Source organism: Xenopus tropicalis, chromosome 6 (assembly GCF_000004195.4).
Source record: "Xenopus tropicalis strain Nigerian chromosome 6, UCB_Xtro_10.0, whole genome shotgun sequence".
In the NCBI taxonomy this organism is placed as follows: Eukaryota; Metazoa; Chordata; class Amphibia; order Anura; family Pipidae; genus Xenopus; species Xenopus tropicalis.
The window spans coordinates 150,773,435-150,790,525 of NC_030682.2; the positions used below are offsets into that span (position 1 = coordinate 150,773,435).

Here is a 17,091-nt window from a genome sequence, read left to right on the forward strand (position 1 = left end):
ACAACCTACTACATTAGCAATTACAAAGTCAGTATCAACTACAACACAATCGTCTAACACCAGCATTACTAAGCCTACCACTAGAACTACTTCAATATCAACAGAACCAATCAGCAAGAGTACATCTAAATCTACTAAAGGGGAAGTCACTAAACATTTTACTACCACTGCAATAACAATAGAATCTACTCATACCACTACCGCTAATCCTTCTGCGGTCTCTACAGGTTACTCTAGAACTGGTACAACATCAACAAGAGCATCAAATAATTTGGTTGCATTTTCAGCTTTATCAAATTCAGGAAACACCACAAATGCAACACGTAAGCTTTCTGCCATCCCACCACCCGCAAAAGTAACAGCCAATGACATTAAACCAGACACTTCTACAGTTGCAAATACAGAGACTTTGATTTTGGATCAAACAGTTACAGAATCATTACATGCCTTTTCATTAAAATCTACTACAATGAAAACTGCAGCTACTTCATCAAGACTCATTTCAGACATCTCTAATGACAACAATGAAAAGCTTCATGCAATAACAACAGCTGGCCTTTCTACTACAAGCCCTTCTACTACAAGCCCTTCCACTACAAACCCTTCTACTAAAAGCTCTTCTACTACAAACCCTTTTACTGCAAGCAATTCTTTACCTTCTACTACAAGCCCTTCTACTACAAGCCCTTCCACTACAAACCCTTCTACTAAAAGCTCTTCAACTACAAACCCTTTTACTGCAAGCAATTCTATACCTTCTACTACAAGCCTTTCTACTACAAGCCCTTCAACTGCAAGCAGTTCTAGCCCTTCTACTACAAGACCTTCTAGCCCGTCCACTACAAACCCTTTTACTAAAAGCTCTTCTACTACAAACCCTTCTACTGCAAGCAGTTCTATACCTTCTACTACAAGCCCTTCTACTACAAGCCCTTTTACTACAAGCTCTTATACTACAAGCCCTTCTAGCTCTTCTACTGCAAGCCCATCTAGCCCTTATATTACAAGCCCTTCTAGCCTTTCTACTACAAGCCCTTCTACTACAAGCCTGTCTAGCCCTTCTACTGCAAACCCATCTAGCCCTTCTACTACAAGCCCTTCTACTACCATCCCTACAAGCCCTTCTAATACAAGCCCGTCTACTACAAGCACTTCTAGCCCTTCTACTACAAGCCCTTCTACTACAAGCCCTTTTACTACAAGCTCTTATACTACAAGCCCGTCTAGCCCTTTTCATACAAGCCCTTCTAGCCCTTCTACTACAAGCCCTTCTAGCCCTTCTACTGCAAGCACTTCTAGCCCTTCTACTACAAGCCCATCTAGCCCTTCTACTGCAAGCCCTTCTATTACCATCCCTTCTAGCCCTTCTACTACAAGACCTTCTACTACAAGCGATTCTAGCCCTTTTACTCCAAGCCCGTCTAACCCTTCTACTACAAGCCCTTCTACTGCAAGCACTTCTAGCCCTTCTACTACAAGCCCTTCTAGCCCTTCTACTCCAAGCCTGTCTAGCCCTTCTACTACAAGCCCTTATAGCCCTTCTACTACAAGCCCTTCTACTGCAAGCCCTTCTACTACAAGCCCTTCTACTACAAGCCCTTCTAGCCCTTCCACTACAAACCCTTCTACTACAAGCCCTTCTACTACAAGCCCTTCTACTGCAAGCAGTTCTAGCCCTTCTACTACAAGACCTTCTAGCCCTTCTACTACAAGCCCTTCTACTGCAAGCACTTCTAACCCTTCTACTACAAGCCCTTTGACTACAAGCCCTTCTACTGCAAGCCCTTTTACTACAAGCCCTTCTAGACCTTCTACTACAAGCCCTTCTAGCCCTTCCAGCCCTTCCACTACAAACCCAAGCAGTTCTATATCTTCTACTACAAGCCCTTCTACTGCAAGCAGTTCTAGCCCTTCTACTAAAAGCCCTTTTAGCCCTTCTACTACAAGCCCTTCTAGCCCTTCTACTACAAGTCCTTCTACTATAAGCCCTTCTACTGCAAGCAGTTTTATCCCTTCTATTACAAGCCTTTCTACTACACTCCCTTCTACTACAAGCCCTTCTAGCCCTTCTACTACAAACCCTTCTAGCCTTACTACTACAAGCCCTTCTACTGCAAGCCCTTCTACTACAGGCCCCTCTACTGCAAGCGCTTCTAGCCCTTCGACTACAAGCCCTTCTACTACAGGCCCTTCTACTGCAAGCGCTTCTAACCCTTCTACTACAAGCACTTCTATTACAAGCCCTTCTACTGCAAGCCCTTCTAGCCCTTCTACTGCAAGCCCTTCTAGCCCTTCTACTGCAATCATGTCTAGCTCTTCTGCTACAAGCCCTTCTAGCTCTTCTACTGCAAGCATGTCTAGCTCTTCTACTACAAGCCCTTCTACTACAAGCCCTTCTAGGCCTTCAACTACAAGCCCTTCTAGGCCTTCTACTGCAAGCCCTTCTAGCCCTTCTACTACAAGCCCTTCTACTGCAAGCCCTTCTACTACAAGCCCTTCTAGCTCTCCTACTGTAAGCACTTCTCGTCCTTCTACTTCAAGCACTTCTACAAGCCCTTCTTCTACAAGCTTTTCTACTACAAGCCCTTCCACTGCAAGCAGTTCTATCCCTTCCACTACAAGCCCTTCTAGCCCTTCTACTACAAGCCCTTCTAGCTCTTCTACTGCAAGCACTTCTAGCCCTTCTACTACAAGCGTTTCTAGACTTTCTACTACAAGCTCTTCTACTACAAGCCTGTCTAGCTCTTCTACTACAAGCCCTTCTACTACAAGCCCTTCTAGGCCTTCAACTACAAGCCCTTCTAGGCCTTCTACTACAAGCCCTTCTAGGCCTTCTACTACAAACCTGTCTAGCCCTTCTACTACAAGCCCTTCTAGCCCTTCTACTACAAGCCCTTCTACTACAAGCGATTCTAGCCCTTCTACTCCAAGTCCGTCTAGCCCTTCTACTACAAGTGATTCTAGCCCTTCTACTCCAACGAAAAACATATCAACTAATGTCTCGATACCATTGCCTACAAGTAGTAAAGCTGGGTCTAGTTTAGCATTAGAAGGCAGAAGTGAGCTTATTTCTGTAAGAGCTATCAATGTACCCTCTACTGTTCCAACAATTACAGGTACATCAAATAATTCCACTAAATCAGTACCTACTACAGTGGCAGCTACACAGCTTTCTAATGTAAAAACAACTACAACAATATCATTTCGAGCCCCTACTGTACAATTTAACACAACTGCCTTTACTACAGTACCAAAAACAATGATAAATTCTACCACTACAAGAAAACCTACTACAGTGAACATGGCTGGAGCTTTGCTTCCAACTACAACAATAACAACTTTAGATATTGATTCTACTAAAACAAGAACTACAATATCATCTAATGCCACTTCACCTACAAGCAAAACCATGGTAACTACTACTTCAGCACAAAACACAATAATATCATTTAATGCCACCACATTACAATCTTCTGCAGTGGCAAGATCATTATCTGGCGCCAATACATTAAACTCCACTACCAGTACAACTACAGGACACGCTACTTCCACACCAGCTACACAGGTATATAATGCTTCTACTACAAACTTCAACCCAACTACAATACTATCTAATAGTACTTCTATCATGAATCCTCCCACAGTTGCAGAAGAGGGACTTTCTACAAGATTATCAGCTGATATAACCAAGGCAAATAATTCATATACATCAAACACCACCACAATGGCACCAGAGAATAATTCTTCTATAAAATCACTAAACATTTTATCAAACAATGCCAGTAGGCCACAGTCTACTCCATCAGCAATTACAATGCTTTTTAATTCAGCCTCAACAACAATAAAATCATTGGACACCAGTACTACCAAGACTACTCCAAGCGTGAGAACTGCGCCTTCTACTTCTATAGGATCACTGAACTCTACATCAACTACATTTTTTGCAATAAACACAACAAAGCTGTCTCAGGAACCTGCTAATGGGACAAAATCAAGCGCAACATCTGTTGTAAACTCCCCTTCAACATCTACTCATTCTTCAGTATCAATGCCTTATACAATGGAAACAACTGACCTTAACTCAGGAGCAACTTCTGCAACTGCTACATCGGAGGCATCTAATACAACAAATAAAATTGTGTCACTTGATTCATCTACATCAGAACAAACAGCAAGTGCAACACCAGCAAAGGAGGAACCTGACAATCATCTCCCAATACCAAGCGCAAGTTCTGTTGTAGAATCTACTACATCTACTAATTCCTCAGCACCAATACCTACTACAATGGAAACAACTGACCTTACCTCAGGAGCAACTTCTTCATCGGAGGCATCTAATACAGAAACAAATAAAATTGCGTCACTTGATTCATCTACATCAGAACAAACAACAAGTGCAACACCAGCAGAGGAGGAACCTGACAATGATCTCCCAATACCAAACGCAACTTCTGTGGTAGAATCTACTACATCTACTAATTCCTCAGCACCAATTACAATGGAAACAACTGACCCTGCCTCAGGAGACATTTCTGAAACTGCTGATATGGAGCTGTTTTACAGAGGAGCAGATGAAATGGAGCTACTAGATGCGTCGCTATTAGAAGAAATTAGAAATAATGCGCCAATACAGAAAGAACTTGACATAGAGTTCGGAAACAGAGCTCTTTTACCTGCGTCGATGAATGCACCAAGTAAGTGATGAGCCCAAATTATACTTTAAAGCGTTCTCTCCGACTTAGAAGCAGCGGCAAACTGAAATAATAGCCGTAGTAGGTTTTTTCTTTCTTATCTGCAGCCGATCAGTCAGCATTGAGGAGTTAATGAGTAGGTTGAGTACTTAATAAGCAAACACAGACAACTGAGTTGCTTTCTGCAATTAGTTCCTTTATTCAGATCTGTATGAGAAGAAGGTGTACCTCATAACATAGAGGATCTAATTTTGTTCTCAGGCTTGTTTAACACCTGAGGGCAGGGCAGTTACCCATAGCAACTACATATTGCATATATAACTCTATAGAGAGATGGTGATATTATTGATGGATTCTTGTCACCACCACGGTGAACAAACCTTTCTGGTCTCACCCCCTTTCAGGGCAAGAACCAACGGAGCGGTTGAGTAGCCCGCGATAGATCTCTGCTATGGCGGCTGGCATACCGCTTCTAAAAGGCTTTCCACTGGCAACTATAAGAGTTGCCGGTGGAAATCCCTTTGCATCGCTTCTTTTTCCGAAGTCACACGAAGTTGCCTGCGACTCGTACTGTTGCTGCTGGAAAGCCTTTTCGGAGTGGTTAGTCGCCCGCAACTCAACCGCGACTCAACCGCTCCATGGGGCATCAGCCTAAGGCGAGATGATTGCAACCTTTACGGGGAAAAGATTTAGGCTTCTCCATGTATGTATATTTAATTGTTATTGCTTGTTCCCGACAGGCAGCGCTGTGCTGAGTTTTCAGAGTAATGACCCCCTGGACTCTTCTGATGTAATACAAGCAATTGTAAGAAAGGTAATGAACCAGTGAGCAAAATGATTGCTGGATTGTTCTGAACTCCCATGTTCGCTAATGGTATCCAAAACAGTTTGTTGGTACTACAATATCAATACAGAATCCCAAAGGCACAGAACGGAGCAAAAGTAGCGGTATATCAGCTCAGAAATCCCTGCTGCCCACTAGTGATGAGCAAATCTGTAGTAAAAAAAAGCACAAAATGTGTGAAACGTAGGTACCGCGCAACCTTTTTTTAGACATGCACTTTTTGGATGCAATCACACCCTTTTTTATGCAACTGTGGCTTTTTTGGCCCGACTTTTTTGCCGCAACCGCAATTTTTTTGCAGTGAAATTTTGCATTAGTTACAATTCGCCAAAGGTGAAATGTGAGATTTCACTGCAAATCCATTCCCGGCAAAAAAATTTGCACCTCACTACTGCCCACTATCCACCCATTGAGTGATCAGGTGTTATGGCATTGGTCCAATCAGGCCAGGAATTGGATATCTTAGAACCAACAGTGGTGATGAGCGAAACTGCAGAAAAATTACAAAATGGCATATAATTTGTGAAAGGGGGCTACTGCATGATTTTTTTTACTTATTGCGACTAATCTGACATTGCAGATGCAGGAAAAGGTGATGTACCGTGTTAGCCAGTCAAAATGTTTACAGGGTAACCCTTTTGAAATAAAAAATAACAAAAGTAGCAAGCTTGAAAAAGGAAGTAGAATGTTCTGAAAGCTTGCTAGGGTTATCTGAGTTAGCCAATAAGGTATCACCTTTATACCACTTTTGTTATTTGTTATTTCAAAGGGGTTACCCTGTAAACATCAAGACTTATATGACGTGACCTCTACTTTTTACTCATACGGCAAATTTTTGTTGCGGTGAATTTTTGCCGGGAGTTTTGCAAAAAAATTCACAAATGGCAAAAAGCAGAATTTTGCAGCGACTCCATGCCTGAAAACATTTTCAGATCACTAACCGACAGTGTAACACACAAGAAGGCTCACTTACTATGGCAGGGGGTAGGGCAAAAGTGGGTCTGTTAATACACCATTCACAAAGGTACTTTCACCACACGTCCGTCCAAGTTTACCCAAGCTTGCGTTAATTAAACTTACCTTCAGCTCGTTGGGAGTTGGACCCTGGTGGCTTGGGGTTGCGCCCTGTGGGGATTGGGTCTGGGCCGCCTGGGCCCACCAGGTTTTTTTCCCAGTGGCCCAGTCCAACCTTGGGCACAATCCAAGATGTTTTTAAACTGTTCTCCCTGACCTGCATGTGGAAGACTTGCTGAAAGTCTCTGTTTCAGAGTGCAGAGTTCACCCCATGAATACAGAGCTGCCTGCAGTTGGCAGTGCTGTTTTCAACAGGGACGGGCTGGAGAGGGAACGCATGAACATGTTTCTCCATAACCATTTAGAAGACTCCACCCTCCCATAGGACAGGGCCTCTCTCTGGCGCTGAACATGCTCTCTGCACCTTGAGTGGGATTTTTAATGCAGTGCGAGGTGCAACCAAACCATGGGCCAAAATTCTCTCTTAAAGAGCACTAAGGGGCGCGCTTTTGTACCCCGAATGTTCGGTGTCTGAGTAAATGGCCCCTACAGTATGTCTGGTGCTGGAAACAACGCAACATGCAATCACAATGATGTCAGCTAATTGCCAACGCAACTTGCTCAGTATTTATTAATGTAGGTGTATATTACTGAATCTTGCCCATTGCACCAGGTTAGTAAATAATTCTTAAAGGGGTGGTTCACCTTCAGGTATAGTACGGCCTATTCTTAGCAACTTTTCAATTGGTTGTTTATTAAAATTTTTTTATATAGTTGCTGAATAATTCATCTGCCTCTTTGCAGCTTTCAAATGGGGGTCACTGACCCCGGCAGCCAAACCCTATTGCTCTGTGAGGCTCCAGTTTTATTGTTATTGTTACTTTTTATTCCTTATCTTTCTTTTTAGGCCCCTCCCCTATTCATATACCAGTCTCTCTTTCAAACCACTGTCTGGTTGCTAGGTAAAACTGGACCCCAGTAACGAGACTAAAATTCCAAACTGCAGAGCTGCTGAACAAAAAGCTAAATAATTCAAAAACCGCTAATAAAAAATGAAGACCAATTGCAAATTGTCTCAGAATAGCCCTCTCTGCATTTTACTAAAGGTTAATTTAATGGCGAAAACCCCTATAAAGTATGTGGATAAAAAACCCAGAAATAACAAATTCGGAGCGAAACATTTATTATTTATGGTACTTCTCACGGTCCCAGATAAAGTTGTTTTTCCATATTTTGCAGGTTTGTTCCATGTTTCCACCAGACAGTCCCAAAGGGGACATCACACTGACCTGGGGCCCGGACAGGACATCAGTCAACTGCGCCTCCTTCATGTAAAGGTTCCCTTATCCACAACTTGATCTGCCAATCACTGGAGGCAACGATCAGTGGGGCGGGGCCGGAACAATCTCAAACCAAGTTATTGTCACATAAATGATTGTGTTAGGAGCTCGTTGGACGCCCAAGAACCTTCTTCCATCATCTGGGAAGATCCGTGTGTGTTTGGTTCCACGTTGTACAGACTGGAGGGCGGAATCTGCTGGACTTGCGTCAGGGTTTTAGCCAATTAAACTTTGTTCCAATGTTCCTGAGAGCAGGTTGCACTTTATAAATCCCATGTCATATGGTTATTGTCGTACGGATGGATGTGCCATGCAGCGTTGCTCCTGAAGTGTGGCCCAATCCGTGGTACCAATACCCTGATAAATAAGCACTTAGGCTAAAATGTTTATTTCTAAGTATAAAGTGGCCCATTAATTGATAAAAGAACAACACTGACATGGGAAAACCTGTTTGTTACAAATCCCATCAGTTAATAGAGCTTCTCCAGCAGAATCCTGCATTGTAATCTGTTTTTCCCATGGGGCTAGCCATATTCTTCATTTCCCAGGGTGCCACAGCCATGTGACCTGTGCTCTGATAAACTTCACTCACACTTTACTGCTGTGCTGCAAGTTGGAGTGATATCCCCCCTCCCCCCCAGCTGCCGATCAGCAGAACAATAGGAAGGGAGCAAGATAGCAGCTCCCAGTAGGTATCAGAATAGCACTCAATAGTAAGAAATCCAAGTCCGGCTTGGGACTCCTCCAGTTACATGGGAGTAGGAGAAACAATAGGTTAGCTGAAAGCAGTTCTAATGTGTAGCGCTGGCTGAAAGCTCAGACTCAGGCACACTTTACTGCTGCGCTGCAAGTTGGAGTGATATCCCCCCCCCTCACCCCCCCAGCAGCCGATCAGCAGAACAATGGGAAGGGAGCAAGATAGCAGCTCCCAGTAGGTATCAGAATAGCACTCAATAGTAAGAAATCCAAGTCCGGCTTGGGACTCCTCCAGTTACATGGGAGTAGGAGAAACAATAGGTTAGCTGAAAGCAGTTCTAATGTGTAGCGCTGGCTCCTTCTGAAAGTTCAGACTCAGGCACACTTTATTGCTGTGCTGCAAGTTGGAGTTATACCCCCCCCCACCCCCAGCAGCCGATCAGCAGAACAATGGGAAGGGAGCAAGATAGCAGCTCCCAGTAGGTATCAGAATAGCACTCAATAGTAAGAAATCCAAGTCCGGCTTGGGACTCCTCCAGTTACATGGGAGTAGGAGAAACAATAGGTTAGCTGAAAGCAGTTCTAATGTGTAGTGCTGGCTGAAACCTCAGACTCAGGCACACTTTACTGCTGCGCTGCAAGTTGGAGTGATACCCCCCCTCACCCCCAGCAGCCGATCAGCAGAACAATGGGAAGGGAGCAAGATAGCAGCTCCCAGTAGGTATCAGAATAGCACTCAATAGTAAGAAATCCAAGTCCGGCTTGGGACTCCTCCAGTTACATGGTGTAACAGTGTCATTTAGAAATAAAAAGTACCCCATAAATATCAAGGCAGTTTGGAGGGTTCTGTAGTCCAGCTATTGGGATGCAATGAGCTTGTATACTGTTTGTGTTTGTATACAGAACAGGGCATTGTAACAAAATCTGAAGGTTTTTATCCACCCATGCCATGAGATACAGTATCTAGTAGTGATGTCTGAAGCAACTGGACTTTCCGAGGCATCTTGGAAATGTTTCCCCACCTTGTCCGAGCGGCTTCTTCAGTTCAACTGAGTGGAATTCACTGGTACAGGGTAATAAAGTCACCAACACCCAATCACAAGGGTTCCTTTTATTTAACTCAGGTAGGTGTTAGCTGGAACTCAGAGTAAAAGTATTATGACTCCAAGGTGGCCACACTTGATACATATGAACTGAAGAGGGATCCTCGTAGCGGTTACAGGAACAAGGTTATAGATTACTTGCAACAGCTTGAGAAGGACAAGGTCATCAGTCCAGCTTTGTATCATCTCCTCTACCCAGGGGAAGCCACTCCGTGCCTATATGGACTCCATAGGGTATTCAAGGTAAACCCACCCCCCAAGGCCAACTGTCAGTAGCAGCAACTCTGTGACTTATAACATTACTTGACGTTGCTACAAGCCCCTAGTTGGTAACAGTGCACCATATTCAGAACTCTGTGGCCTTTGTCAACTAGAGACCGGTGAGACAATAGTGTCCTATGATGTGCACCACTATGAACAAGCATTTCCCACCACAGAGCCAATGGAACAGTGAGAAGACGGCTAAAACAAAACATCATCCTCAGAATGACGTTCAAGCACCGAGTCCTTGGGTCAGATATGTGGATGACACCTGGGTCCAAAGTAAAACACATGAGGGTCCAGCCTTCACTGAGGACCTAAACTGAATGAAGATCAAGTTCACAAGGGAAGACGGCAAACTTGCAGTTTTGGACTGTGGGACACACATTAAACATGGTGGACAACAGAATATGGAAGAAGACATGAAGCCCACCATGATTTCCACCGCCCTCTGGAAAACAATCTAGGGGTTGTAAGAACTCGGCACCACTGGGCTGAAACGATAAAAACTAATGCCAAGTCTAAGGACAAGGAATACAACTCTAAAGGCCAGTGGATACCCAGATGGGGCCCTTGTCAAAGCAGCATCAGGGTCAAGCAGGAACAGCAAACCAAAGCAGAGAGGGGAGATGTATAGTAGGCCACATGACACCCTGAGACAGGAACTGGGACACCCAAAAGACCCAACACCAAGGCACAAGGGATTTCATGTGATCTTTGCCATCCAGTGTAGTGAAGAGTGTTGGGATCTATACACTGGGGAGACCAATCAACGGATGAGTAAGTAAATGGCCCAACACAGGAGGGTAACTCCTCAGGACAAGACTCAGTCTATCTACATCTAAAGGAAACACATTTTGGACCAAGAAGACAGTTTAAAAGAGAAGTGAAGGAGGCCACTAATGCCAAACTGGGACAATCCCTAAGCAGAGGAGGGGGCACTTTAGCTTATCTGGCAGTTCCACAACAATTCCCAGTTTCAGTTAAATTATTTGACCCATTAAAATCCTCGTACCATTGTGATTGGATCACACGCCTGTGAGTCTCAGCCAAAACCTACAAGAAATACATTTACTGGAACCATTGAGATTGGATGCTGGTGACTGTACTGCCCTCTAGGGGTAACACTCAGGTGAACCGGAGAAGCTGCTCAGATGAGTGGGGAAATATTTCCCAGGGTGCTCAGCAAGTCCAGTTGGTTTAGATAAAGTCTGAGACTAAATGTCAGGGACTCGGGTCAGGCAAAGACTACTGGGGAGATACCACAGGGACACAGGCGGGTAGATAAGAGGAGAGTGATCTCTTAGGAAATGGGCATATAATGGGCTTATATTTTTGAAATATTTATATTTCGGATATGTAAATATGACTCATGTAAATATAGAATACTGTATATGTTCTGTACCCTGTGCTACTGTGCAGCATAAATTATATCATCAAATATATTTATTAATCAATGCCTTCTTTCTAATGTGATTCTTTTAACAACCCACCAGCACGTTCTGAGGAGCAAACACTCATTGGTGCCCTGTATTGTGTATATTATATTGTAGCTGTATGTGCCAACGCTCTCTAAATTCTGTATCGCCAGTGCTCTCTTCTAGCGCTGTGTGTGCCGGTGATTTACCCAGCGCTGTGTGTGCCGGTGATTTACCCAGCGCTGTGTGTGCCGGTGATTTACCCAGCGTTGTGTGTGCCGGGACTTATCAGCGCTGTGTGCCAGTGATTTACCAGTGCTGTGTGTGCCGGTGATTTACCCAGCGCTGTGTGTGCCAGTGATTTACCAGTGCTGTGTGTGCCAGTGATTTACCAGCGCTGTGTGTGCCGGTGATTTACCCAGCGCTGTGTGTGCCGGTGATTTACCCAGCGCTGTGTGTGCCAGTGATTTACCAGTGCTGTGTGTGCCAGTGATTTACCAGTGCTGTGTGTGCCGGTGATTTACCCAGCGCTGTGTGTGCCGGTGATTTACCCAGCGCTGTGTGTGCCGGTGATTTACCCAGCGCTGTGTGTGCCGGTGATTTACCCAGCGTTGTGTGTGCCGGGACTTATCAGCGCTGTGTGCCAGTGATTTACCAGTGCTGTGTGTGCTAGTGATTTACCCAGCGCTGTGTGTGCCAGTGATTTACCAGTGCTGTGTGTGCCAGTGATTTACCCAGCGCTGTGTGTGCCAGTGATTTACCAGCGCTGTGTGTGCCAGTGATTTACCAGCGCTGTGTGTGCCAGTGATTTACCAGCGCTGTGTGTGCCAGTGATTTACCAGCACTGTTTATGCCAGTGATTTACCAGCGCTGTGTGTGCCAGTGATTTACCAGCGCTGTGTGTGCCAGTGATTTACCAGTGCTGTGTGTGCTAGTGATTTACCCAGCGCTGTGTGTGCCAGTGATTTACCAGTGCTGTGTGTGCTAGTGATTTACCCAGCGCTGTGTGTGCCAGTGATTTACCAGCACTGTTTATGCCAGTGATTTACCAGCGCTGTGTGTGCCAGTGATTTACCAGCGCTGTGTGTGCCAGTGATTTACCAGTGCTGTGTGTGCTAGTGATTTACCCAGCGCTGTGTGTGCCAGTGATTTACCAGTGCTGTGTGTGCCAGTGATTTACCCAGCGCTGTGTGTGCCAGTGATTTACCAGCGCTGTGTGTGCCAGTGATTTACCAGCGCTGTGTGTGCCAGTGATTTACCAGCACTGTTTATGCCAGTGATTTACCAGCGCTGTGTGTGCCGGTGATTTACCAGCGCTGTTTGTGCCGGTGATTTACCAGCGCTGTGTGTGCCGGTGATTTACCAGCGCTGTGTGTGCCGGTGATTTACCAGCGCTGTGTGTGCCGGTGATTTACCAGCGCTGTGTGTGCCGGTGATTTACCAGCGCTGTGTGTGCCGGTGATTTACCAGCGCTGTGTGTGCCGGTGATTTACCAGCGCTGTGTGTGCCGGTGATTTACCAGCGCTGTGTGTGCCGGTGATTTACCAGCGCTGTGTGTGCCGATGGTTTACCCAGCGTTGTGTGTGCCGGGACTTATCAGCGCTGTGTGCCAGTGATTTACCAGCGCTGTGTGTGCCAGTGATTTACCAGCGCTGTGTGCCAGGGCTCCGTTAGAGTTGTGTGTGTGTGCCGGTGCTGCCACTGTGCCACCTATAATGCCCCTCTGATTAGTTACAGGGGGACTCATTAAAGTGACAATAATTTAGTATGTGAAGTCGGGTTTTTGACCTTCAGGAGATCCGCCAGCAGTTTTCTTTCTCAAAAGGCCTGATGTTTTTTAATGTTTTATTGCAAGAACAATAGAATATGCAGAACTGAATGTAACTCTTGCGGAAGTAACTATAACAGCAACAACATCAATTGGCAGCCTTAACCCCAGTCTCTCCCGGAGGGTTAGTGGGCTGGGATGTCCTGGATCCTGGAGCTAAATCTTCTGGATCCCCTCCCACTGCTGCAGCCAATAGATCCCCTCTCTCCAGCATGTAATAATGATGGGTACAGGATGCACTTCCCCCAGCAGCCATGGGAGGGCAGCAGCCCTATATATATATATATATAGAGAGAGAGAGATAATCCAGCTGCACAGCTACAGGGCAGGATGGGATATGGCACCCACACCTCAGAATGTTCCGGGCAGGGGGGGGGGGCACTGCAATGTGGGAGGAGTCTCACAGACTGGGTACAGTCACAGGCACATGAAGTGTTGGTAACACAACCCCCAGGGGGCGCTACTGAGAAGGAGGCAGAGAGTTACAGCACTTTATTATATTCTCACACTGGGAGGATCCGTGGGCTTCAGGGATTTGATTATTACACTGACCTTATCAGCCTCCAGTTGTGCAGGAGCAGAGCCATTATGCCCCTCTCTGTAGCAGCTCACTGCCTACTTCCTGTTCCTGGGTGATGTCACTTCCCCATTCTTTGGGTACCGCCTCTCACAGGCAATGGGGGCAGAGTAAATTGGGCTGCTAATTTAAAGCTAATTTAAAGCTCAGGCCAAGGTACAGGTTTGGGCTATTTTTGAGCCTTGGCTTTGTTCCCTTGCTAGCCAGCTTATTCCCCCTAGTGTTCCTGGCAGGCCTCTCCCAGTGCACGTTGGGTAATGTAGTTTGTAATTAACAATTAGCCTACAGTCAAGGTTCATGTAAAACTACATTACCCAGCATGCAATGTGCTGCTCTGGGCCCCAACCTGCCTGCATTACAGTCCTGCTCTGGCTGCTGTGAGACTGTTCTACTACCCCGGGTATAAGGTAAGTGATTACTGGGGGGGGTTACATATTGGCACCCCCCAATGATTATACCTTTCCTTCTCCTTTAGTCTCACATTTTTATAAATCTGCCCCTTTATGTGCCCCCAAGATGGTCCCAGATGTTCTAATGACTTTGTATTATAAGTTATACATTTATTATACAATGGATCATGGATAGACAGACGAGGTGCAAGGTCAAACGATGCTTATATAGTTATGAACTGGGTCAGCACTCTCTTTGATGCAGAATTTATATTTATTTAGCATCAATTCCACTGTTTTCGTCCCTCCATCTGGGACCTTTTTCAAGGACAATGCCTGCTACATACATATACAGGTTTTGGACCCCTTATCCAGAAACCCATTATCCAAAACATTCAGAATTATGGAAATGCCATCTCCCATAGACTCAATTTCAATCAAATAATTCACATTTTTAAAAATGGTTTCCTTTTCTCTGTAATAATAAAACAGTACCTGTACTTGATCCCAACTAAGATATAATTACCCCTTATTGGGGCAGAACAGCCCTATTGGGTTTATTTCATGGTTAAATGATTCCCTTTTCTCTGTAATAATAAAACAGTACCTGTACTTGATCCCAACTAAGATATAATTACCCCTTATTGGGGCAGAACAGCCCTATTGGGTTTATTTCATGGTTAAATGATTCCCTTTTCTCTGTAATAATAAAACAGTACCTGTACTTGATCCCAACTAAGATATAATTACCCCTTATTGGGGCAGAACAGCCCTATTGGGTTTATTTCATGGTTAAATGATTCCCTTTTCTCTGTAATAATAAAACAGTACCTGTACTTGATCCCAACTAAGATATAATTACCCCTTATTGGGGCAGAACAGCCCTATTGGGTTTATTTCATGGTTAAATGATTCCCTTTTCTCTGTAATAATAAAACAGTACCTGTACTTGATCCCAACTAAGATATAATTACCCCTTATTGGGGCAGAACAGCCCTATTGGGTTTATTTCATGGTTAAATGATTCCCTTTTCTCTGTAATAATAAAACAGTACCTGTACTTGATCCCAACTAAGATATAATTACCCCTTATTGGGGCAGAACAGCCCTATTGGGTTTATTTCATGGTTAAATGATTCCCTTTTCTCTGTAATAATAAAACAGTACCTGTACTTGATCCCAACTAAGATATAATTACCCCTTATTGGGGCAGAACAGCCCTATTGGGTTTATTTAATGGTTAAATGATTCCCTTTTCTCTGTAATAATAAAACAGTACCTGTACTTGATCCCAACTAAGATATAATTACCCCTTATTGGGGCAGAACAGCCCTATTGGGTTTGTTGAATATTTAAATGATTTTCAGCAGACTTAAGTTATGGAGATCCATATTCCAGAAAGATCCCTTATCCGGAAAACCCCAGGTCCCGAGCGTTCTGGATAACAGGTCCCATACCTGTATATACATTGTATGCTGTATAACAGGAGAGAATTAAACATTGGAAGTGATTCATCAGAGGAAGTGCTGATCCATATTGTAACTACAGTATATACACAAATATATATATAAATATATATATATATACACTATACTATACAATTTGATGGGATATGGTTGGTTGGTTGGTTGGTTGGACACTTCTCTGATCAATACAGGACTGGAAGGAATCAGGGGAAGGGGCTCAGGTGAATATAAAGTGGTTCTCTGGTTCTTGCTTTGTAGGAGCAGTTTGGGTCACGGTGCTGGTCATGGTGCTTAAAGGGGACCTGTCACCCTAAGACATAATTCCAGATCCGTTTCTATTATATTAGTTGAGCAAACTAAACTTTACTTATACTATGTAAATTATATTCTTTTTTCCCTGTCAGTCTTGAAATTTACAGTCACAGCCGGCAGGCCGGCGCCATTTTGTGGATACTGTTATTAAGGCAAAGCTTTGTATCCCCCCCAAATCTTATGCAGGTGATATCAAGGAAGTACTGATGGAAAATGAAAGTAATTGCAATTAACAATCTGAGCTGTCAATCATATATTGCCTGCCCCGCCTCTATGCCTCTGGTGATATCAAGGAAGTACTGATGGAAAATGAAAGTAATTGCAATTGAAAATCTGAGCTGTCAATCATATATTGCCTGCCCCGCCTCTATGCCTCTGGTGATATCAAGGAAGTACTGATGGAAAATGAAAGTAATTGCAATTAAAAATCTGAGCTGTCAATCATATATTGCCTGCCCCGCCTCTATGCCTCTGGTGATATCAAGGAAGTACTGATGGAAAATGAAAGTAATTGCAATTAAAAATCTGAGCTGTCAATCATATATTGCCTGCCCCGCCTCTATGCCTCTGGTGATATCAAGGAAGTACTGATGGAAAATGAAAGTAATTGCAATTAAAAATCTGAGCTGTCAATCATATATTGCCTGCCCCGCCTCTATGCCTCCGGTGATATCAAGGAAGTACTGATGGAAAATGAAAGTAATTGCAATTAAAAATCTGAGCTGTCAATCATATATTGCCTGCCCCGCCTCTATGCCTCTGGTGATATCAAGGAAGTACTGATGGAAAATGAAAGTAATTGCAATTGAAAATCTGAGCTGTCAATCATATATTGCCTGCCCCGCCTCTATGCCTCTGGTGATATCAAGGAAGTACTGATGGAAAATGAAAGTAATTGCAATTAAAAATCTGAGCTGTCAATCATATATTGCCTGCCCCGCCTCTATGCCTCTGGTGATATCAAGGAAGTACTGATGGAAAATGAAAGTAATTGCAATTAAAAATCTGAGCTGTCAATCATATATTGCCTGCCCCGCAGGCAATATATGATTGACAGCTCAGATTTTTAAATCAATTTATAACAGGTATGGATGATTTAATTAAAAAAGAATTTGGGTTTCATGTGAGTCAAATGAGTCAATATAAAACGAG

At 44.0% G+C, this 17,091-nt stretch overlaps 1 protein-coding gene across 1 annotated transcript; it reads left to right on the forward strand.

The window, feature by feature from the left end:
* Nucleotides 1-469: 469 nt before the first annotated feature.
* On the forward strand, nt 470-7,884 carry LOC116411757 (mucin-5AC-like). Its single transcript, XM_031904612.1, has 3 exons — nt 470-4,694; nt 5,432-5,505; nt 7,789-7,884. Exons 1-3 carry the CDS (start codon nt 470-472, stop codon nt 7,882-7,884), a joined length of 4,395 nt encoding a protein of 1,464 aa, XP_031760472.1.
* The last annotated feature ends 9,207 nt before the right edge of the window (nt 7,885-17,091 follow it).

Excerpts from the sequence above, each read along its gene's own strand:
- LOC116411757 (XM_031904612.1), top strand. The coding sequence starts at position 470 with ATGAAAACTGCAGCTACTTCATCAAGACTCATTTCAGACATCTCTAAT. Across the intron at positions 4,695-5,431 it reads TGCGTCGATGAATGCACCAA|GCAGCGCTGTGCTGAGTTTT; the intron begins GTAAGTGATGAG and ends TGTTCCCGACAG. Across the intron at positions 5,506-7,788 it reads TACAAGCAATTGTAAGAAAG|GTTTGTTCCATGTTTCCACC; the intron begins GTAATGAACCAG and ends CATATTTTGCAG.